This window comes from Argopecten irradians, chromosome 6, assembly GCF_041381155.1.
Source record: "Argopecten irradians isolate NY chromosome 6, Ai_NY, whole genome shotgun sequence".
Taxonomy (NCBI): Eukaryota; Metazoa; Mollusca; class Bivalvia; order Pectinida; family Pectinidae; genus Argopecten; species Argopecten irradians.
In genome coordinates, this window is record NC_091139.1 from 2,547,876 (window position 1) to 2,572,967 (window position 25,092).

A 25,092-nucleotide genomic window follows, 5' to 3' on the forward strand; every position below is an offset into this window, starting at 1 on the left:
GTTCAATGATGAAAATCTATTTTCCATGAATGTCTAGAATTAAGATTCCAAGTGTCCTATATCTGACTTCTGTTTATTAGGAAATATACTTCTTGAGTACACAAAGCAACTGCCTTACATCAATATCGTGTATAGATCCATCATTTGAATAAAAAAATCTTTGGCGAAGTCAAAATTGATGATCGGATGTCCAAAGTCGCTCATTTATTGAAGATAAACATGCAACCAGTCGTGGTATTCAATCTCAACACTTCTTCTGGCAACCTGGTAACATTTCAATTCTGTCGGGACAAAATGTGAAAAACAAATTACCTCATCAAGATTTAAGCGTTAATGTAGAAAATTGAACTCGCTATTTTGGAAAAAAAATACAGCCTTGAATTATATGAATTATTAGATAGGATTTAGTTTGGTATGTTTTGGCCGAACGTTTAAGGTGATTAAAGGGCTGCTAGGCTAAGGAGGCGGAGAAATATTGGAAAACCATGCTTACAACCAGTGGATGGCAGTTGATCATTTTGGTTCCATACTCACAATTTAGACATGGGGACATCGGTAAAACATCAGACACACGTAAACCACTCGGCCTCCGTAGAATCACTAAATTCTGAATAACATTTTTGAAAAACCATTAGAAAATGAGTAAATGTATTGATAAATTAATGAATTAATAAAATACCTCTGAAAAATACCGCTCAAAATCAACCTTGGTTTCATATTCTGCTGTATTTTTGCATAGCTTGGGTGAATTCAGTAATGAGTATAGGGCATTTGAATTATGCAAATGATCTCGGTCAGAGGTTATTCGATAACATGTTAGAGTTAGTATAACTCTGTTTTGGTTCTCCCCAAGTCATCATATATAATGTGTAAGTCCAAAGAACAGAATTGACAACCGATTTTACTGTTCTAAAAACTCTGTCGGCAAGTCCTGATATATTAATCCAAAATGTTTTTTAATTGATATCGCTAAACTTTGGTTTGGCGTAAATGCGAACACATTGAGACATTTGTAGTTGTATAAACAGAGGTTTGCCTGTAGATGAGTGTTTGTTCAGTGGATTTACCGATGTCTGATAGGACCAATCCGTGCAGGCTTCACTTGTATTAACCGTATATCGGTCCTCAGAGGTGCAAAACCAATCCCATTGTTTTTGATTATAAGATTAATTATAACACTAGATAACACACACAATAGTGAAGATAGACAATCATTGTCTATAAAGGCTAGAAATTCCCATCCATTATATGTAATACGATTTGAACCACTTAGAGAGGGCAAAAAGAACATACAATTTTGTCTATTTTGAGAATAACACAAATGGAGTTCATTCCTTACGATCTCTTTTACAATTTATCCAACTGCACGGAACTTGGTGTTTAGAACAATCAAGGATCTATATTTCATCATAAAATGTGACTTAACGCACTGACGACCTGTTACCATCCAATACTAATAGCAACTTAATCCATTGTGGCAATGCCACGAACAATAGCAAAGAACAGGACTTTCAGGCCCGCTACAGGTAAGAAAATTTGCTGTAACTAACGCTTTACAGAACGGACTGTTTTGTGGTTTTGTGGCCGTACCCTTAATAGCATCTTATATATTCCTAGCAAACGATTTGTTTTCAAGATAGTGTAGGATTTGACCAACTTTGATACCCTTGACAAAGGACGCACATAACTCCTTGCGTAGATTGTCATTTTTGACATGTACCATGAGTAGCATGTGTGTATCCACGGTATCTATATCTGCTAAAAACAAAACACTTTCAAAGGAATTTAGCCCAGAACATAAAGGATGCTTCGGTACGTACGGTGCACTAAACCACCAAACGATCGGTAAAGTAATACGTTAATTACAGCTCATTTTCTTATCTGACGCAGACCTCAAATTTGTCGTGTACTCTACCTTTTAATCACATGGCTTTCATTCTAAGGTTTGAACTACTGTCAAACCTGCCTTAGATATCACCTTTGCATAAAAACCACAAGGCCAATTTCTCTTAGGGTCCTTAATGGTCAAGTTAAAAAAATGTTGTCCTGTGTATACAGACCACTTGGCTATAAAGACCACTTTTCTTTGCCCCATGGGTGGTTTGTATAGACAGGTTTGTCTGTGCGCTCGCTTACGATTATTCCCCATATGTAGCGCTTTTAGTATCACCTAGTATCTTATGGATAACTTGAAGGACGTTTTTATTATGAATGTATAATTCTATTGTTGTTTCAGGTATTACGCAATCATGCACCCTATGAAGGCTAAATGTGTGTGTACGATGACGCTCGCCAAGAAGACAGTGATAGCGATTTGGGTATTTGGTTCTGTATTAGCTCTCCCAACACTAGTGGTACAGGTAGGTCTGTTTTAAATGTTTTATTAAACAAACTCCTGAGAGACTCCTTACTTTTTATCATAAGACTCTTTCATATGTGGATATGAAGCATAGGGATATTCTGTCACAAAATGTAACATCACCCGAGTCATTGCGAGGATTTTACAACATTGGTAGAATATCTTTATCCTTTATCTTTCATATGTAGATTTAATTTACCTCTACTTTATTTACGCTATGTAAAAGTTACTTTGTTTAATTGACTAGCTTAATTCCTTCTTTTTCAAAAACCCTCGCTCAGCTGTGTGTTAGTCTTTCCAACTAGCACACCCCTGGAAGCTAGCACACACCCGGACTCGGTTATTTCCGTTTCTACCACAATAGACGGAGTTCTCTCAGGATATCAGATAAATGATGCAGCTGTTGATAAACAATTTGTTTATACCACACGTGGTATAAACTCTGTACGCATTCTAATTGACTCACACGGTGAACTTTGACCGAACTACTTATTTCTCATTGCGACGTCATCATTTATCAACGTAACTAATAATCTAGTGACGTCACGCTACAATGAATGTTGTGATCGCCGCCGCGTGACGTCAACACTGCTGTTTGTAAGCGTTCGGTATGCGTCGAGGTCATTGTGTCAAAAACGTGACGTTTTTTAAGTGAAGTGTTACTCGTTTTGACGGAAAAGTGAGTTTGGTAGAGTAAACTAGTCCGAAACGGACTTTAACTTGATCACAATGGCTTGGTGATTATTTGGCGGGAATAAACGGCACGGTTCTGCCGTGTGCATGCTTTTATATAGTCCGATAATGAGTGTATACTGTACGTAACCTTGAAAAACTAACTTTGATAATACCTTAAATGAGAAATATTCGTCATAAAGTTGTTCCAAATTCAAAGACTTATATTTGAATGGATTCTTTATCTAAAGATGACTTTTGAATATCAAGTAGTGGATGTTTGCTGATGAAAATATCACTACATCTTATTTGCATACCTCGTTGTATTTCTATCGGCTAAAACGAATATAATTGTGGTAGAAACAGGTCACACGAGTCGTAGAGGTTACCAATCAGATTCGAGGTGGATCACGCCATCACTTTCTAGGCGACGTTACAACTGATGGAGCTAGTTTCCGATCACGTCATCTCCGTTGACGTAATCAAACGAGGTTAGTAACGATCGGAAACTGTTTCCGACCACGTCGTCATGTTTATCTTGTAAGTTAGAGGTTTGTGAAAAATAAAATGGGGTCAGTGGACAATACCTTTTATATGTACATGTACGTGCAGGTGTTATATACATTTTAGGTTACCTGTAAGTTGTTAACGTCTCATAATTTCAACAATACATGTATACAAATTAAGTATTATGCCTAGTTGTATAAAATGTTGAAATATTGAGAAATCATAGCGTCATCAAATCATAACCTGCGGTTTGAATAGAATTCTCTCGAATTTGCCTATTTCCCTGGGGTCCGCCTCGGGTCCGCCTCGGGAAATATACAAGTCTCGGGAAACCAGAAACTTGCAATACCCCTCAACCTCATGCTTTAACTGTATAATGAAGCAAGGGAATATTCTGTCCAAGGGTCACAAAATCTAGTATTACCGAGACTTTCCGAGGAATTTGCAACATTTTGTGATCCCGATGATAGAATATATTTATCCTTTATCTTTCATATGTGGATATGAAGCATAGGGATATTCTACCCAAGGGTCACAATATGTGGTAAAACCCGATGCTTTCCGAAGGTTTTACAACGTTTTGTGATCCCGAGGGTAGAATTCCTTATCTTTCTTATCAACGTATGAAACTGTATTTTTCTGTTTTATTCCTCGATATTTTATAGCACTTTTCTTACTATGATTTCCGTCGTTTTGAAATACATTCGAAAAAAATGCGAGTGCAAGTCAATTGCACATACATGAAAAATGCATGATATTTTCATTGCAAATCCCATTGTTTGTTTCCTTTAAAGTAAAACCAGTCTAATTTCTGAAAAAAATGCTCAAATTGCACCTAAAAATAGTAAGTTTGTGGACGTTGTGACGTCAAGAGGCTTTATTGCATTGGTAGCCATGCAATACAGCCTCAGGCGACATGGGTATATTGCCCTAGACTAGCCAGTGTTACACGTGTAAGTATGAGAGGATATTTTCTCTTATACCTTGGAGGTTTTTTTTGTTACAATTTTCTCGTTAGCATATGCAGCTGTTTGGGAAATTAATTTGTTCTTGAAAACAAACAGAAAACTACGACTGCAAACCAATTATCCGTACATGAAAAGTTCTTGTATTTCAACACAAATCCCACTGTTTTTAAGTGGGAGGATGCGTTCTTATGAGACAGTTTGCACTCCTAGAACAACCCCGATATCAATGTGACTTTTTCATGCGTTTCAAGTCAATGTAATTTTAATAAACAGATACATGATCCATGTTTGACGAATCAGAACCAGAAAATAATAATAAGAGAACATATGTCGTTGGATGTTGGTGGATTTTCCTTATCAGAACCATTTTCTTTTTTTTTCATTTCCGCTTATTAAATACCATGCTTTCTTGCAGCAGCAGTAGAATTGTGTGTGATGTATGAAATCAAGACTCATAATACGAGGTTGAAAGTTATATGTTCTGCGATGCATGCCCAAGATAACAGTTGTAATACGAGTTTTGCGTATGTCATTTAGTGAAAATATCGACAATATCTTACATCGTTAGTATCACTAGACGCTAAAAATCAATATTTAACATCAGAAACAAACGTAGGGAAAGTAGAACCATCCTCGAAATTTCAGGGATGGATATAACGACAGTGAGAGCAAACACTTGGGTACCGAGGATGCATGTGAACAAGATGATGGACAGAAGTTCGTTTACCAATTCATTATGGTATAACTAATTAATTAATCAACATGTTTTCGTTCTTCCACCGAAATTTTTCGAAAATATAGTTCCGATGTCAAGTAAATAGCACCTTTGTTTTAAAACCAATACACAAGCAATATTTTGTTTTCTACTTTTGTTTGGATTTCTAAATTTCAAGTCGAATTCGCATGAAATTCACAAGAAATTGTAACTGTCATTTCCGAAAAATGTGGATGAAAAATTGAGCAGTAAGAGAAACATCAATAATTCCTGCACATTATACTCAAAGAAAAAACATCAATAATTCCTGCACATTATACTCAAAGAAAAAAGGATGAAAAACTCACGTGAAAATGACGTGTAAAATTTGCGTAAATTTTACGTGAAACGGCCTCCACGTGAAGTTAACGTGAATAAGCCTGTCAACCATCGTCATGTGTAAAATAGTTTTGTTATATACAGTTAAATCTTAACATGCACATGGAATGGGCCTGATGTAACGAGAACTGACCCAAGCTACGATGTTAGATAATTTGTATATCTCTTCTAATTCTTAGTTTTGTATATTGCCTTTATTTCGACGGTATGAAATATGCGATGATAGGAAATTTTCAGTTGCTTTCTTTATACAGGACTTTGTACTGCCTGCTCGTCTGTTTCTCTGACTTGTAAAATATGCTGTATGCCACCTGATTGTGTGTACCATAGAGGACATATTTGATTGTATATTCCTACTGCAACGTATTTCGCCTGATCATCAGATTCAATGGAAAATTCCAATCGCATTTTTAAATTTCTCACTATATATCTAGGTTTCTAAGTGATATTCCCGTATTTCTTGTTGTTATCTCTGGGAATAATTTTCTGGAAGAAAAAGTTTTAAAAGACGACAAAATGCATGCTTTTATTCAGTGTATCGATTTTTCCTGTAAATGGCATTAATAATTGTTCGCAAATTGAATACAGTGACAAGAAGTTGGAAATACGAATTTTTAGTTGACAAGGATGCTGTATAATTCTTCCTCTGGTTTCCTCTGAATGCTGGAAGTGTTAAGAGCGTCTTTATATCGTATCGTTAAATAGCTGTTTTTTGTTAGTTCTGTGACTAAATCTACTTTCTAACATGAAATGAAGTGATTTATCTTCATCTTCTACCAAAAACTGTATTGTATTACTAAATAATAACTGATCGCCATGTCGCATTGTCTTATTTCAGAAGAAAATCTATACATAAAGCAAAGAATTACCCGAAATTAGACATTTTGAAAGACGGAATATTTGTTGTAAAAATAAAAATGATAAATTTATTTATGATTCGTAATAACGTTTAGATTAATTTTGCAATAAAATTTGATAGTGACAAAACAAGTACATGAATAGTATACTGGATGGCTATTAAGAAAACACTGCCACTCTGATAGATTCTGATATACTTTTGTGCACAGGGATCTGGAAATAAGCTACACTTTATATAATCATGGACCCACCAGAGTGCCTTTAGACCATTTTTAGACGTGTTAGAGTTCTAGATCAAAAATCGGCAAAATCATACTCTTCTTAATACTATTCATGTTAAGGGTGGAAAGCACCCCGACTCAAAACTTCTACCCCACTCAGCTTTAGCGGCTTAAAATCACATTTCTAGGACGTCTTCATAAAAACAGCTACTACCGATGGAAAGAGCGATAATTTTCCTTTCAAACTAACCCTACACATCTATACACTATGCCGTCACTAAGACGATATCAGCTCCGTTTCTACAAAAATATGGGCCGATCGGGGTCTGGAAAATGGCCTTAGGACACTCTGGTTGGTACATAATTATGTAGTTTTTTTTCTTATCCGAGATAAAAAAATTTATCCGAGAATGGCGCCAGGCTCCGACTTCATTGTGACGTCACATGACGTTTCGTACTGATTTGGGAAAAAAATCTCTTGAAAATTCATTAGACTGGTAAATTTATACATTTTACATATCTCCCCGACGCTATCATGACGTCACAATAGAGACGGCGATGTTGCATATTGACTTGAAAAAAATACTCGTCGGAAAATTAATGAAATCGTTCGTTTAAACTATTTTATGTTATGTACATATAGTATGGAAAAAATTATAAGCATTGATGTAACTATTGCTAACTTCATCGGAAGAACAGCGGATTCTCACAGTTTGCAAACAAAATTTCTTTCAAAAATAGCGACATCAGAGCTTAAATAGAAAAAAAATGTCAGTAAACTTTTGTGAGAATCCGCTACGCGGAACCACATAGTTTGCAAACATTTTTATCCCGATGGAATTAAAAAATAGTGACATCAATACTTAAATAAACTAGAACTTATTATTCTGGTGTGCCTCGGCCAGGATTAAGATATCTTACCAGACCTTTCCTCAATGGGTCGAACACTTCAGTACAGTGTTTAAAAATAGCAGTTGGAACTAGTTTTTATTGAAATTCCTTAATCATATGTCATTTCCATCAATAATAAGTACTAAATTTGCAAAAAGAAAAAAAAAATTAAGGAGTCCTTACAAAAATAAACTGCCGTATGGCAACGTGTATAAATCAAGATGTTTAATGAAGAGAATGACGTATCAAGACGGTGTTTATTGCGGAACACATGGGTATACTGCGGTCGTAAATAACACAGTACACTTTCCTAATATGGGAAGGTATTCCAAAAACATGATGTTTGAAGGACATTAAATGGGATGACAAGATAGGTAAAACGACTTATACATAGCAAATTCACTTATATTTTGACAATAAGTGAACAAATTCAACCACGTGACTCGTCTTATCAACTCATACCAGTCGTCTTAAATTTAGTCCATTTTATACCGATGTTTTCAGAATCATTTGCTAGACTTGTTAGTATTAAAGTCCCATTATTGTGTTTTGCATCAGAAATGAACACTCTGAATACATTTATATTACTAATGAATATATGTTTCGACAAAATGTATATTTACATATCTGGAAATAGTGATAAATAGTAATACACAGGTGTTACTTTTCAAAATAAAAAATATCCTACTTTGGAAGTACTATGTACTCTACACTGACGACTTTGAAGATGCAGAAAACTGAGATTATTCTTTTAAAATATCCTGTTAACCATCCGGTGTTTCATCAAATTGCAATTAGGTAAAGCGAACATCTGAGCTTAAATGACAGAAATCGATTAAACTTCTAGTTCAATTACTGTTTATAACAAACAAATAAAATAAGCACTTCTAACAAAATAAACCAATATCCTAATATTTAGCATAAATTACACACCATCACCACATTGTCACGATGTCAGCGACAGTCAACTTTTCATTCATAATAAGTCATAACGATTCAAAGGTCACAAAATTTCTACGTTACAATTTATTATATCCACTACAAGCGCCACGTTTAAACCTTACAAGCAGTAGGTGTCTCTGTCTCTCCAAATCCACTGTAGCATAAACAGTGCTTTGTAATAACATGATGACATGCTCAGCATAGCAGTAAATGTAAATCCCTGAGCTGTGTTATATACACAGTATCAACTGGTGAAAACATCATGGCGTCAATTTTCATGCTGTCACTTCCATAAAGAAATAATAAAATATCAGCCAAAAACTATTTCACCCATGTTTTCTCTTCAAACGTTATTTGGTTTCTAAACTGTGTCGATAATACAATAAATATATATCGGCTATCAGAGTGACCAGTGGGTAGAATTCCTATTGAATCTAACAATGGACGCTTAAGCAAAAGGTTTCTTATTGGAACTGTTAAAATACTAAGGAATGCTAAGAAATGTTGAATTCCGTTGATATAACTTTTCCTGGTACCTTTAAAAAATGGGTAATCAGACTCTAAGTGGTTGATAAGATTTTTTCAGATTTTAATACTGTACGATACCCCCCCCCCCCCCTCCCCCACCCGTTTGAACCAGGTACGCCGAAGGAGATACATAAATAATCAATATTCTAGACAATGGTGGCCAGTATATTCAAGCACAAGCACATTGTTTTGAAATGTCAAATGTAATATTTTTTAAACAGTTCCGTATTTGAAAAACAAGAATATATATCTGATATGACACAACCGGACACGGATATGATTGAAACTAGACATGTGATTTAGCTGGTGATCTAGCGAAGGCAAATCAAATGGCATGTAAAATGATGGAGCGTCTCTCCAGGGAAATTCTCCCTCCGCCATTAGGGGTGACAATGACTTTAGTAATCCTGTCAACAAGTACGAAGCCTGTCATGGCGAGGCTCCACTCTGTCATACACTCAACACCAATTCTACACATGGGGTGGTATATGATACTCCAAACGGTCTACTTAACTCTCCATTGATGAGATGAACGTAAAATAAGACTATTGCAATATTTTGAGTAATGTAATACATAGAAGTTTTCTTTCACCATAACCGTTCTACATAGGTAACCAAACAACATGTAAAATGTGTACAATACTTTGTTTTTGAATCTATCAGCGAAATATGCTCCCTACAGAATGTATATATAATAAGCAAAATATTTATTTCAATTTATAGCTAGCAAAAAATTCGTTGGATCGCCTCTTCATGCTCAGTCATTGACCATCGTCTCCAAAACTTTCGTCTGTTTTGGGATTCTGCAATAATAGACATAAAGAGGAGTATATTATCCTATCTATTTCTCATCTTATACTAACAAAAAAATAATCTTCATTGATTCGTAGTACAATATTTTGAGTCGAAATTATATTTCCGGTAATTTATCTGACATGTAGATTCATATTTACTAAATAGATCAAAGTCACTTGGACACAGCTGAACTCTCTTATGAATGCTTTACACCGTATCCTAATCATTGCGGGTTGATTCGCGTAGATTTTCTGTCGCACGTAATCGTCAGATTGTAGCGTCGGTTACATGTCCACAATTTTTTAAATCATCTTGATAATTTTGAGTACCGTACATCGACGTACATGAGAACAGCTGTACCAAAGTGTCATTGATGCAATAGTTCCAATTTTATAGTATTGCTACTCTGTCCCAGTGGTCCAATTTAGAAATAGCATAGCTCTCCTGGAGGATATGTAGTTATTGTTTATCTTTTCAGAACAGACAATCATAAAAGAATTGCGGTCCTTCAAACTAGTGTTACTATTTCTTATTATATCGATTTTAAATATTTATTTTATACATGTCTCGTCATTTTTTTTTCTTTGTGTTTCGGTCCTTCCTTCCAATGTTTGATTTCCTATTAATTTAGTTTCTTTGTTTTCGGTGTTGCTTCCATTAGCGTATTTGATTTTGCCTTTTCTGCTGTAAATTATATACCTTAACGTGTGTTTGATGCAGTCATCCACCTGCTTTACTCTTTCTTGCCTATTTTTTCTTTATTAATTGATGAGCGTTCTATCTGACACTGTTTTACCCTTCATATCACCCCCTTTGTATTGGTCAGCCTAAGTTTCTATTTGACAATGTATTTTATTCTCTACTACTGTCTTTGTATTAGTGACCCCTACCTCCTGGTTGATAGTATACAGTTGTTGACTGGGGTTGTGGGCAATAGATGGTTTGTTTCGCCCGAAGACAAACTGTTTCCCTAGGCCGACTGAGGGCAACAGTTTGTTTGAGGGTCAAAGAAATCATTTGTTGCCCGAAAACCCAGTCGATAACTGTGTTGGTATACCCATTGTGACGTCACTACGGTCAACAGTATATTCTCACAGTCGATTTTAACAGTTCTTCAGACCGCTTGACGGAACAGTTCATTTATTGGCATTTTTTGTCAATAGAGTTTAAATAGAAACTATTTCATGGGGGTATAACAATCTTTCCTGTTGTTTTGCTCGTTTTTTGTATTTAAGTATCACAGCTTTTGAACTTTTAATGCCATTTTATTTTGATGTCCTTTTATTGGTATCGGTTCACTTTAATTTCTGACTGACTTGTCTTTCGGTTACTCTGACCTTTTCTTTAATGATGTATTATATTCTTGTTTACTGGTACCAGGAGATACAACACGAATATACCGCAGCCTCCCACATCACATACAACAGAGACTGTCCCTAAATAGCAAGTTTATTATTTCTGAGGATGTTTGATATTTTCTTTCAAATTTCTTTGTCTATTTTCTTGTTGACGTTGCCTTTTTATTCGTATTTATCTCTCCTGACCTTAATCAGTTTTCGTCTTTAATCTGGGGTAATATGTCTTGTATTTCGGTCGACTATAACATTCTATAGAGTGTTCAGTGTTCCATTTCTCGCATTGCACATAAGTACAATACAGATAACGATTGTTCTGCACATCTAACACGTACATATCTGTCAATTAAGAATGACTGATAACGTGGGTGACTTCAATTATGCCACAGCGAACTTGTAATTATGCCACAGCAAACTTGTAATTATGCCACAGCGAACCTGTAATTATGCCACAGCGAACCTGTAATTATGCCACAGCGAACCTGTAAATATGCCACAGCGAACCTGTAAATATGCCACAGCGAACCTGTAATTATGCCACAGCGAACCTGTAATTATGCCACAGCGAACCTGTAATTATGCCACAGCGAACCTGTAATTATGCCACAGCGAACCTGTAAATATGCCACAGCGAACCTGTAAATATGCCACAGCGAACCTGTAAATATGCCACAGCGAACCTGTAATTATGCCACAGCGAACCTGTAATTATGCCACAGCGAACCTGTAATTATGCCACAGCGAACCTGTAAATATGCCACAGCGAACCTGTAATTATGCCACAGCGAACCTGTAATTATGCCACAGCGAACCTGTAAATATGCCACAGCGAACCTGTAATTATGCCACAGCGAACCTGTAAATATGCCACAGCGAACCTGTAAATATGCCACAGCGAACCTGTAAATATGCCACAGCGAACCTGTAATTATGCCACAGCGAACCTGTAATTATGCGTTTTATGTACATTTACTACATGTCACTATCGTGACAGCCGTCGTGAATAATGAAACTATTTTAGCAGCGTGTAATGAGACCTTATCTATTATATCTATTTCTTAATCATTTCGTTAATCTTTCTCTTATTTTCCTGAATATATATATTCTTTTTTTTCAATCAAAGACGTATATGAGAACTTATCGATCCTTGGTTTAACAGCGCCATATGCCCGGGAAAAAATATCGAGTATCCCTCAGGAACCCATTTCCTTCTATTTCTCTTCGCTCTCGGAACCTCTCGGGCGTTTCCATAACAATATTATCATCAGACAAACAGAAATGTGATGTTATAGATTCGGAATAATATCCGAGGGAAACATGCATCATCAAGGGAAACAAATCTTCATGTCTCCTTCATACCAGGGCAATAGATATGTATAGTAATTTTAACTAATGTGTGACGTTTTTATCAATGAGAGGTTTGGGCGTCCGACGTTTGGATATGACAGATTGCACGCGCTAACCTTTTGATCCTCATCGTGCAGTATGACGTAACAAAGGTTCTTTCTCATTGTCAAAAATGACATCAATTCTTACACATACTTGACATATCTGTGATAATAAGTACCACATGAAAGCTTATATTTTATCCTTTTCTTGTAAAATGAATAAATTGTGCAACCTTCACAAAGGCAGGTCGACCTCAGGAAACTTGGCACTGGGTATCAAAAATCACTTAAATATTACAAAACTATTTGCTCCTTCTCATGCATTTTGTTGATTCTAGTAGTCTTTATTAACCAATAAGCTTGGTCTTTAGGTCTTCAGCATTCATAACATTTATTATTCTTTCATAACGTCTTATGTTTCCCGGCGTCGTGCTAAATACCGCGCAGTTATTGAATATCATTACGCCACCATACGGCATTATAGCGAAATTTTGATATTTCTTTATTAGCATAGATTTACATAAGGAGAACTGCATAAAATGTGCTTGGTGTGTAGGTTTCCAACCAATCCTGTTTTGAGAAAGACTGCCGATCTTAGCGTTATGTAGCCTTATACATTATATCAATTTTATATCAACAATGTTGTATGATGGTGAATTTAATTATAGACATGACAGAGCAGGCGAATTATGGAAATTTAATTAGACAACATGATAAATATGAAAAACTCTTATATGATGATAATCACCCAGGTTATTTTATACGACATTACGTCAGTGTAATCCAAAAGCCGTACTTAAATATATAAACCAATAAGGTCGCATACGCATTCAGTGTAACAAATGTAATGATTTTCATTTCCCTGAGTAAAGAAAACTTTATCTATCAGCTGTAGGAATCAGAAAATACGTATGTAGCGGCTGTATTTCTATGACTGATAACTTGCCTGATTTAGTTTCGAATCTGACATTGACAATTTGCCAGCTCTACATGCCTCGAGTTCTGTTTCTATCGATCAGAATAGACGACGCACTAAAAGCAGTAAATAGGACAAAGATACTATAGTTATCCCATAAAAATCGTGTCAGCAGATTGTTTTCACTGACAAATATTTTCAAGGCGAATCCAGGACATAAACAAATATCAACTGTCTTTTATATCGAAACATGACCTACAAAATAGGACACACCATCATTGAAAAGTCATTTTAAAGACCTTTCTTTGAGAATAAGGCGAAAAGATTCACTGTAAATTTTTTTTTTATGAAATCAAATCATCGTCAGCAGAGCAGAATCATTCTGAGTTCCTCAAGCATTACAGAGCCTCAGATACACCTAACAGACGTTCGGTTACAAATCCTGTCGGTCCGTTACATAAAGCACCATTACGCTTGGATTCGACCATAGAAAAACAGCAATATCCGGTGGCAGTTCCCAGACACAGCATTAAACTCCAATCACAATGTGAGTGAGAGGACTCAAACTTTGATTTTAGACGCTTGTGTCAAATCGCCACACAGCTACAATTAACGTCCTGCGATGCGTAAACGCGGCATCAAAGTCTTTCAAGAAGAATAACATCGGACTAACACGATATCTGCACATAAAATGAAAAGCATTAGATTACCAAAAAGGAAGCTATATAAAATTGCAGATATATGGGAGGCATGGAATTTGAACTAATAATGTGCAGTTCAACATCGTAGTGATAAAATACTTAAGTCTGATCGATGGAAGATCGTCATGAAAAGTGTATGTACAACTTGTTTGAAAGTAATGCTCATTTTGACTATTATTCACCTTTTTTAATCACTGAAATGAATGTGTAAGAATCTGCCTATCAAATATTCGTCAAATCGTGGGACTAAATGGTCCCAGTCAAAGGTAACTTGTTCAGCCAATCAAAACGAGTTCATATCACGTGTTTTTAAAACCATATGCTAATCAGCTATGTCAATGCTTATTTGACACTCTGAAAGTTGACTAAGAAACCATTGATATAGAAAATAAATTAGGCTCCGTCAAACTGCTCATTTACTCAATGATGTCTGATTTTTTTTACATGTATGAAGTGTTTGCAGAGTTTATATTTTTTTCAACCGCCATACACGCTATACTATGACCTGAGAACCTCTATGATGCCTTTGTTTACTTCCTATTTCCAAGAACAGAACAATGTTTCCATCCTTTTATACCAATCACATTTGAACCAATAAATAAGAACAACAAAAATGTTGTAGAGGCACGTATAATGTTTATATTTTAAAATTAATTACGCTACTAGATATATTGAAATATAGTCAAACATACTAGATGTAAATGAAATTGATTTGATAAAATTTGCAAAATGTTACTCTGAGTACAACAACGGATGTCTGAAATGTTGACTACGTCGAAATATATTGTTTGGGTTTTCACTGTAAGCACATTATCACCGAGCAACACGATGTAGACAGCAGCGCCGTTTACAAAGAATAAGATGAAAAGTTGAACAATTTAATGGTTGCTTAAATCAATATTTCATGAAAAGTTAATCTGATTAATTGTTGGGATAGGACCAATATGATTGCTGAACATCAAACATTAAAATGCATTTTGTTCTTGTGAAGTACATCCGACTGATTACCCAAATTCACGACACTAACAGTAATCGTGTTAGAGATGATTGATTACAAATGAAGACATTGAATGTCATAACTATTCAGTGAGGTGGCGAGGTTTCATTCGAAAACAAACATTTGAAAAATACCTAATTTCAGAAACTTGTCAAAATAAAATTCAGTTTAATTACCTGTTTAATGAACTTATACTTCTTCAAAATTCTGTCAAATGAAAACCACTCCTACCTTCGAGTCAGCAAGACAGTGTCTCCTATATTAAAGAATAAAATATTTATAAGAAATAGATATGTGTTACCAGCCGCAATCTTTAATAACAGCCAAAAATCACAATTGAATCAGAGGAGAGATTTTATTTTGCGACAAATCGAAAGCAAACGAGCGCCAAGCATTATCAAACCAATACATATTTTGTATGTTATGAACAATAAGTACAAAGTGTTCATTTTATAAATTGGCGAGCTTCATACTTTATCACATTACTACAGCAACTTACATTTCGAAGAATCTCAATGTCAAAATGTGATACAAAAATCCAGCAGTGGTCGCCATTTTTTCACGATGTCTTCGAATCCTGACGTCATGTCATTGTTTACTGACGTCAAGGCATGACGTCACAATAAATTTTTAGCCAATGAAAAACGCTCCAGGTGATATTACACCAGTTACGTAAGCAGAAATATTATACGGGCGAAGTCACAGGCTATCAGACTAATTGCGTAATAAACTGAAATAAGACATGATACATTTAGATAAAAAAAATACAATGATGTTGGCAATATCACTGCAGATCGATGACTTGTTATACCATATTTCAGTTTAGTATCTCAATGTATCATGTTATGTCCATCCTAGACCTGTCTATATTAGATTGAGACAGCAGCCGTATTGCGTGGTATACTTGAATAACAAGCATGTTGCCTGCAGACACAACGTTTTTTGGCTTTCATTTTTTACATTTCTATCAATATGTCAAAAGTCCAGTTGCATGTGATCAGTGAAAGGGATCGAAATAGAGCAAAGGTGGTGTTCAAGCTAATGTTAAAAATCCCATAGAAACTGCCCACAGCCCAATTCTCTTGAAACTTTGCATCTCGAAAGTACATCTAGTTGTCCCTTTAAAATGACACTTGTTTTTCCTTTTGTGAATTTAAAAATGCCCAAAGGGCTGAATTCTAAGTATTCATTTTCTTTTAAACTACCTGCACAAACTTGCAAAAAAACATGCTTAAAATTGTCATCATACATTTATTTTTTCATCGGTGACGTTATTTCTTTTCTTTTTTATCCTTCTTCTCTTATTCTTTTTTCTCATATTTTGCATGTTAAAATTGAAATTAGTATTCTTAATATTAAAACTAAAACTAAATTAGTTCTTGTTTGTTAATGATAATTTGTGATTATCCTTTGTCTTAATTCTCATCTTTATTGTATACATCGTATATTGATACTTTGGTGCTTCTGCAATCCGATGGAAGTAATTGTGTAGAATAGAACTTGTAAGATAATTCGCCAATTCAGTTTTTTTACAAGTAAATCAATTATTATACCCTATGACTAATGATTCTTACCAGTGATTGATTATTATGAAGTTTCACTGATGTCAAATATGACTGAACACTACCACAATGACTCTTAGATGCAAACTTGAAAAACAATTCTGTTATGTATTGAGTTTGCTATGATCCGGATTTATATAGTTTGGTTCCAGTCATTAGTTACGCCCTGCGCAAGAATGCAACCTGTCTGTCTGTTAGTGAATAAAAAGTAGTTCTAATAATGGTGAACACGTGCTGTTGATGTTTGTCATCAGCCTCAGACGTAACAAATTCAAACCCATTATTTGACAGGTTCCAAGCTTTTTAAGAGTTTGAAAAGTATCCTAACTGGCAAACAGGATATTTACTTGGTAGTTTGGCACCTGTGTGTATCCGCCAGAAAAAAATCCAATTACAGCGAAATCAGTATTATCTGACAGTTTGATATATACAATAACTAGAAGGTATGGCAGCAGTTTACCTTTCAATCAAAACACCATTTGAATGGGGGAGTTTATTTTCTAACCAGATAACTTTAATATGAAATACTTGCTGATTGTCTGATTTACTGTGAGAGATCTTTTCATGACGTTTCATAATATTCTTAGTTAATCAATTGATATAATTATGTGTTAATTTATCTTGACAGAACCACGAACGAGTTGGACATAGACAAATAGCCTATTGGTGTGTATTGAACCAGGAAAACGCCACCTACAGAATGATGCACGGCATTTACATGTTCCTTATTATCCTCGTCATACCCTTCTCACTCATGTCGTTTGCTTACACAAGTATCTGTCGTCGGCTGTGGCTGATGCGGTACCACAGGACAGACGCCACTAATTATATCGGGTGAGTATTGATATTGGGTGACTCATTATATCGGGTGACTATTAATATTGGTTGACTAATCATATTTGGTGAGTATTGATATTGGGTGACTAATTGTGTTAGGTGTGTGTCAAGTTTCATTAGCTGTCAATATAGTCTCATAGGGAATACGAGAGCCGTTGAATCTCACGGATCAGAATATGCACGTGCATGGTGGTCATTGGGTTATGATTAATTAATTAGGAATGAAGGTGTACCATTGACAAATTGACAAATTATCTCTGCAATATTCCTAATTTGAGCATTAATAAAGGAAATTGATTACGTAAGATATGGCTATTTTAATCGGTGATGGTCTTTTAAAACTTTCATTTTTGGCTGCTCCAAATACGTTTCACTAATTCCAACTTTTCCACTTTGTCCAAATCATAGGTACTGACATAAAACGTTATAGTTACCAGTATTCAGAATGAGTTCATAGCCAACATCACTTAAATATTTTTTTAACCTCATCAGGGTATGAGAGAAATTTTGTTTGCAAACTGTGTGAATCCGCGTGGCGGATTCTCACAAAAGTTCACAAACAAAGTTCCATTGATTTTCCAAGGGATTATTTTTTTCCAATTCAATACGCAACGTCAATGTTTCTATTGTGACGTCACGATAACGTCGGGTTTTTGCGCTGTTCAGAAAGCCAGATTTAGCATGAAAACAAAGATAAAATAATATTTTTTATATCTTAATTAAATGTGAAAATATTCACTAGGAATTAAGTACATTAAGTTATTCATAGTGGTTTTTTGGGTTTTTTGGGTTTTTTTTAGATTTGTTGGCGATAAGAGATTACTTAATGTATCAAACGAGTATTTCCTGTAACAACCTCAATGCGGACTCGGTTAACAAATGTGTTTGCTTGTATGAAATCTACCTGGGAGGAAACTTCTCGAGTTTGAGGTGGAAAATGGAACTAATGTCAGAATAAATTTGACCTGAAAGTGACCTTAAATTGACCAAAATTTTACAATTATAAAATTGGGCCAGAAATCGACCTAAAGCCCCAGAATAGGTCAATGTTAGGTTTACATTTCCTGTGGTCAATTTCATGGTTAAAGATTTTAACTGTGCATTGCTCCATATTGTATCAATAGTTCATATTATGACAGTCGGAGATCACGTGACAATGGAGGACACCAATGTTACAGGCTTTCCAATGCTTGATAATTACTTAGTTTATTAAAGTATCAAGCATTGATCAACATTTACTACATTATACAATACAAAATATTCACAATATATTGATAATCACCCACGTCTTTCTCGATACTCCAGGGGTTACAATTATAGTAAAACTGAAGGTAGCTCAGGAGAAAAAGTCTGAACCAATCACAGGCCTGCAAAAATTTCCTTTGAAGACTATAGAGAGAGTGACGCCAAACATCAGAGCCACACAGTCAACCACAGTTTACCGTTATACGGCTCTTTTGATGTACATCAAAGGACCAAATTACCTGTTCTGTTCTGCTGCCTCCAGTTTTACTATGATATAGTCCAGGGGTGGATATAACGTCAGTGATAGTAACCCCTGGACTATCGATGAAGCCTCCAGACAGTATGGTTGACTTGACTTATGAGACGCTGAAAACAGTAAAAATTATCAGTTGATGTTCTAATCACCAAATGATGACGTATAAATGAATACGAATATTAATAAATCACCATTTTTTTGATCTCGCACTTTCTCTTTGATAACGTAGTCACGTGAAGAAACTTTATTTCCGCAATAAATCCTCGGAATGACAATCATAATTCCAATGTTACAAAGCGAACGGCTTCATTCCATATCAATTTCTCACTTAAAAAGAATCATTTCTTGGAATAATATTCATTTATCAATACATTTCTGGAATATCAGATATATAGATATATTCTAGGCCGAACCTTCATGGTTTTAAGTACAAAAATAAGGATGTTTTAATATGTTTGTCAATTGATATTTTGGTTTAAAAGAGCAAAAAAACCCATTATGATTATAAAAAAAACCCTTTAAGTTTTTTTCTTCGCGTGCAGATAAAAACCATATCTTTACGATATCGAACTGGAGCTTTACTTCAGGAAGTAAAGTGGTATAAATAACTATTTTGTTATCCTCCCTGAAGTGTGTCATTTACTCGTATAGAGACATTCAACCATCAAATGTAGTATTGGATTACATGTTGGCGAAAGTTACTTTGATACAGTGTTTGTCTGAAAGAGGTGGGAAGGCTTTCTCAGACAGGACTTGACATGCGAATTCAAATAAAACGCACATTAAGACAGGCTTCAAATGAAGAATTATACGCCCTTTTCTTTAGAAGCAATACAGTATATACATTGAAATAGCCTTTTACTGTAGCCCATTGAAGTGAAGTGTGAGAAAGTGACTGTTTTGAAATTCCTATGGTTGCCTATAACAACAAATTAAATATAACAACAAAACAATATCTCTAAAATCCAGAAATTTATTACTGTATGGATGCTATTATTTGCGGGGATTTAGTTTCGCAATTTTCGCGAATAAAATGGAAAGAATGACCAGCAAGTCAACCTATATGGCAAAAATATAAGGTTAATGTTAATAAAACTGCCACTGCGCGTACAATTCTCCCCGGGAATAGGTCTCAAAGAAAACTGAGAGACTTATTCCAACGAATTAAAACAATGTATATGTCACTGGGACAACGGTGTTATGTGATTACACGGTATTAATTTAACTCTGTTTTAGTCATGGACAATACTTGATATTATCATCAAATTTAACCATTAACGTTAGATTTGATAAAATGCTTAAAATTAGGTGGTTCATTTGAAGAGTTTTCTGATATGTACTGGTCCATTTTCAACAACTTCAGTGTAAAACTGCTCCTATATTCTGGCTATCAGACGCCTACACATAGGCTGATCACGTAAGTAACTGACGGTGTTTCTTGTCTCGTGTTTGTACGATCATTTAGATTAAACACAGCAGTATCTCTATAGGAGTCATAGGATGTGCTTTTACAAGTCCGATGTGATTTTAGACAATTTTCCATCAGCCCATCCTCGACGCTCCAGGGCTTATTGACGCTGTCGTAATATCCACTGGACTATGTCATGGTAAAACTAAAGGCAGTTCAGGAGAAAATCAGCCACAGGTCATTGAAGAATATGTAGAGAGCAACGCCCAGTCTCAAAGTCATGCGGTCAACCACAGGGTGTGTTATTTGATGCACATCAAAGGACCAAAACAAATTAAATTCTGAAAATGCAAATGTTAGACCGATCTGGAGATTGATTCTTACAATTCTTTAATCTGCAAACTACCTGCCTCACCTGTTGTCGCACAGTTAACCTTTTGTCAGTTTTGCTATGACATAGTCCACTGTTCGATATAATCCCATATAGTGATATTAACCCTTTGAGAGACCGGGATGCCATTAGCTATATGCATCTGAAAGTATTGTACTGTAAAATGTGCATACATAAAATATAATTAATATTTGAGTTGATGAAAATTTAAGATAAAACCCTGAAACAAATCAGTATCTCAAAAATCTTAAAAATTTCAGGAAAGATTTAAGATAAAATACTGTAGTTTTAATAGAGATACATAAAGAGTAACATTATTACGTTATTTAGCAACAACTCTACAACATTAACAATTCATGGGTTTGAATTTTACAAAACCAAATGAAATCTCAAAATGAATGGTAGCTAGCTGTATTCACACAAATAATGATATCTACGTAAATTGTATAGTAAAGCGAGTATGCATTGTCAAAAAAGAAGCCATACAGTGGCCAACGACCTCCATTTCCATTCGCAATGGGCAAACGATGCGGTTTTCATCAAAGTGCAAATGTATATGATTAAATGCCCACTCTGAATGGAACAAATTGTAGCTATTCTATTTAAATATAACGGAAAGTGTGGCATTTTCTCAAAATTAGAACACGAAATGGTTTTCCTTGGGATTTTAACTCTAATTAGAATTAGAAAAAACTACTCCTGATGCTTTAGTTACATAATTAAATAAAGGTAATTGGTTTGGTTAAAAGTTATGGCATGTCATAAACAATTTAAAAATGTGCGAGAACGCATTCATAACACTCAATTGTATTCTTGTGCCTAACGACAGATCGATAGATCGAGTGTTTAATTATCACAATTGACTGAATGTCATTGCAATGTTATTGACAATGATATACTTACAAGCATTCAGAATGATTTAAATTACAAGAATGAAATGATGGAATCAATACTAAATATCCCTTAAAAAGGCACACACTTAACAGAACATGTCTGTTAAAGACAATATGAAGATCGAAGTTCCTAGATTTATTTCTTTGTTCAAAGACAGATTAGTTAGCTGATATCTTCCAATTGCTTAGAGGTGTTTTGGTAAAGCTATGAATTGCCAAACGCTACATTTAACAAAAATGAAATTTGTGATATTGTAAAATTCAAAATTGTTCCTGATTGGATATAGAAAAATGCATTGAATGTTAATTTAGAATAAGCATACGCTTAACATTATATTTGCCAATTTTTTTCATATGGCCGAACATACACCTATCTATTTACCCAGTATTTAAAACGTATTTTATCACATAACTAAAAAAATAAGCATTATATGTTTCCAACAATTTTTCTTATAAATTCCGACGCACACCTGCAAATATTGTTGGTTTTTTCAAGCTTTTCTAGCCTTTTACAGCATAGTTAAATGTTCATTTTTCTAGCGAAGAAGACTCCAGGTCATACACTGGGATTCTCCGTAAGGCTTCGAGTGGTCCAAGATGTCAGAGGAACGGAGAGGTACTGATGGTACTCCGATCACGGAAATCTCCGATAGGCGAGGAAAACCAGACACGGAAACAGGTAAAATCTTCGGTTGTAATGGTATCTATGTCGGTATAGTATCCCACCACCCTCACCCTAGCAAAAATATAAATCCGTATACTCTATTATTTTGGTCTTGTGAATGAAAAATAAATTGTGCACGTTTGAATATCAAAAATCGCTTAAGGTTAAATTTGGTGAGCGTGTTGGCAAATGGCGTATTGTTACTTTAAATGGAGGTTATTATCATACTGTTAAAATGGTATTTTACATTACAGTTATGATGGTTAAACTTTACATAACTGGCGCTTACTTTATTTGGAAACCCATTGATATTTTGAAACCCTAGAAAGTGGTTGCTGGCGACGTCCATTTTTATTCGCCCCTAACAGATTTACTTTGCCAATATTCCTAAACTGGCATCGTCTTTTCAGATCATGGTTTCTAGTGTAATTCAAGTTGGGTGTACAAATCTTGTTTCTTAATTACTAATCAATGGTAGTGTTAATACATTCAGCTGTATAATAACTTCTGTGACGTTCGTGAATTGAAGTCTACGTTACTTGAATGATGCCATTGATTTACAGCCGACTTTTATAAATGAAATAATCTTTAGCCTTTTTATATGGGTATTATAGTTGACTTAAACAATAATATCTGCATTCACTGTAACTAAGCAAATTAGTCACATACCGTAAAAAGCTCTGAGGGATAAAATCAGCCAAATGATAAAGAACAGATTGATGTAATGTTGATCAAGGCTATAAAGATCAAGGTCCCAGACTCACGAAATCTGCATGGCGTAAAAAGTGATCCTTTTGAAATCCCGTGTCTCCATTTATTTGGGGTGACAGTTATGGCTGATAATATTTTCCTCGTGGAGGGCGCGTGTGGCCTTCGACTATAATCGACTTTCGGTACACTTCTTCCGCTTTCTATTTTACAATCGTGTTTAGGCTATCATCCGGATGATGTCTGTGTAGGTCAGTGAAGCGAGTTATAAGAAACCTGACATTGACATATATATTCTTGTGACTTAATAGAACTCTTCAGTGCATCCTTTGTTAGCTAGGATATATGTCCACGTACCAAACGGAGACAAAAGTTCTCTTGACATCGTCCAATACCGATGTAGAAAGGTTGATAAAACAGCGACGATGTAGCCGAGCCAGTATTCATAAATGCGTTGCCACACGACCATCGTGATTGGGGGATTAGACCTCAGTGCTTGTTTCTGAAATCAGGCATTCAAAGGCCTCATTTTTGGTAATTGGTGGCGTTAGAATCAATCAAACAACTATTCTTCCAAATTCTACTATTGCGCATTCTTAAATCTGGTAACAGGATACACATCGGAATTCAATGGTAAAACTAAGACGGAAATTTATTTCAATAAGTCAAAATAAAAGGTTAAAAGTTCAGTTCCGTTGAAGATTCGTTTCGACAAAGATCAAAGAAATTAAGAAATTTTAAAATACAATCTATCAATATATGTAGGGTGTTGCTAGTTGCAAACTTTGTCAAAAAAATTACATTTCTATTTTTAGTAGATTTTTTTAAACGGAGATTTTAAGAAATGGACCATTTTGCGGCCATTTTGAAATTATGTCTTTTTTTCGCTTTGAGTAGAGCCACAGTTTTACCATTTGAAACTGAAATTGTTTTTACTTAAATCATCACTGCGCCAGCATTTTTAGTTGTATCGAGCTATTTTTACTGTAAATTTTACTAGGTTCGTTCGTGGTAGTTAAAATATTGAGCATTAATGTGTGAAAGGATACACTTTTGGCACTTTATTTTTTACATTTAATGGTAATTCGAGAACTTTCATTTTTTACTCTAAAAGATCAAAGAAATTAAGAAATTTTAAAATACAATCTATCAATATATGTAGGGTGTTGCTAGTTGCAAACTTTGTCAAAAAAATTACATTTCTATTTTTAGTAGATTTTTTTAAACGGAGATTTTAAGAAATGGACCATTTTGCGGCCATTTTGAAATTAAATCCAATATTTTGTCAATTAGATATCGTTGATTGACAATAGCTCAAAAACGAGCACACAGACATATGTTTTTCTTCCATTTTCTTTTATGATATGAACCCCTATTTCCAAAATTTTATATGAGAAAAAAAGTTTAAAACAAGAAAATTTTGACTTCTCAGAGGAGTACATCCTTAAGGTTAAATCCAAGATAAAAATATTTAACAACTTGATTTATATGTAAACAAATATATATTTAGGACACATTGGTATTAGCTAGGTAATAAGTGTAGAGCTATTGGTGCTACGGATGTCTAGACATATTAGAGTAGGGCTTAACAGTGATATCTGTAACCATAGAAAGGTCGTTCCTCAGGGGATGTCGACTTGACGATAATACCGTGTAGGTAGGCCCATGGGAGCTATTGTCATGGATAGTTTTTAAGGTGGTCAGAATGCGGTAAAAAGAGTTGACAATTGTTCTAAATGTTTAATGTGTAACTGTCTTGTCCTAGATTGTGTCCTTTTTTCTTTTTTTTTCTTTGACCCTTTTGAAGGGGAAAGTATATGTCAATAGTTATCTTTATCATCGTACTTTAAAAGAATTTTTAGAAGAATTTTTTTTCTTATCAGAGGGAAATGATACATTGAGTTGCCCTCACACAAGAGGGGATCCTTTGGACATAT

The 25,092-nt window shown here is 34.9% G+C and overlaps 1 protein-coding gene across 1 annotated transcript in view; it reads left to right on the forward strand.

The window, feature by feature from the left end:
* The window catches only part of LOC138326233 (QRFP-like peptide receptor), a 70,055-nt gene that overhangs the window by 40,444 nt on the left and 4,519 nt on the right, over window positions 1-25,092 (forward strand). Inside the window, exons 3-5 of the mRNA XM_069272358.1 lie at window positions 2,237-2,360; window positions 17,382-17,587; window positions 22,324-22,462. Coding sequence (XP_069128459.1) covers window positions 2,237-2,360; window positions 17,382-17,587; window positions 22,324-22,462 — 469 coding nt within the window. The remainder of the gene's footprint in view (window positions 1-2,236; window positions 2,361-17,381; window positions 17,588-22,323; window positions 22,463-25,092) is intronic.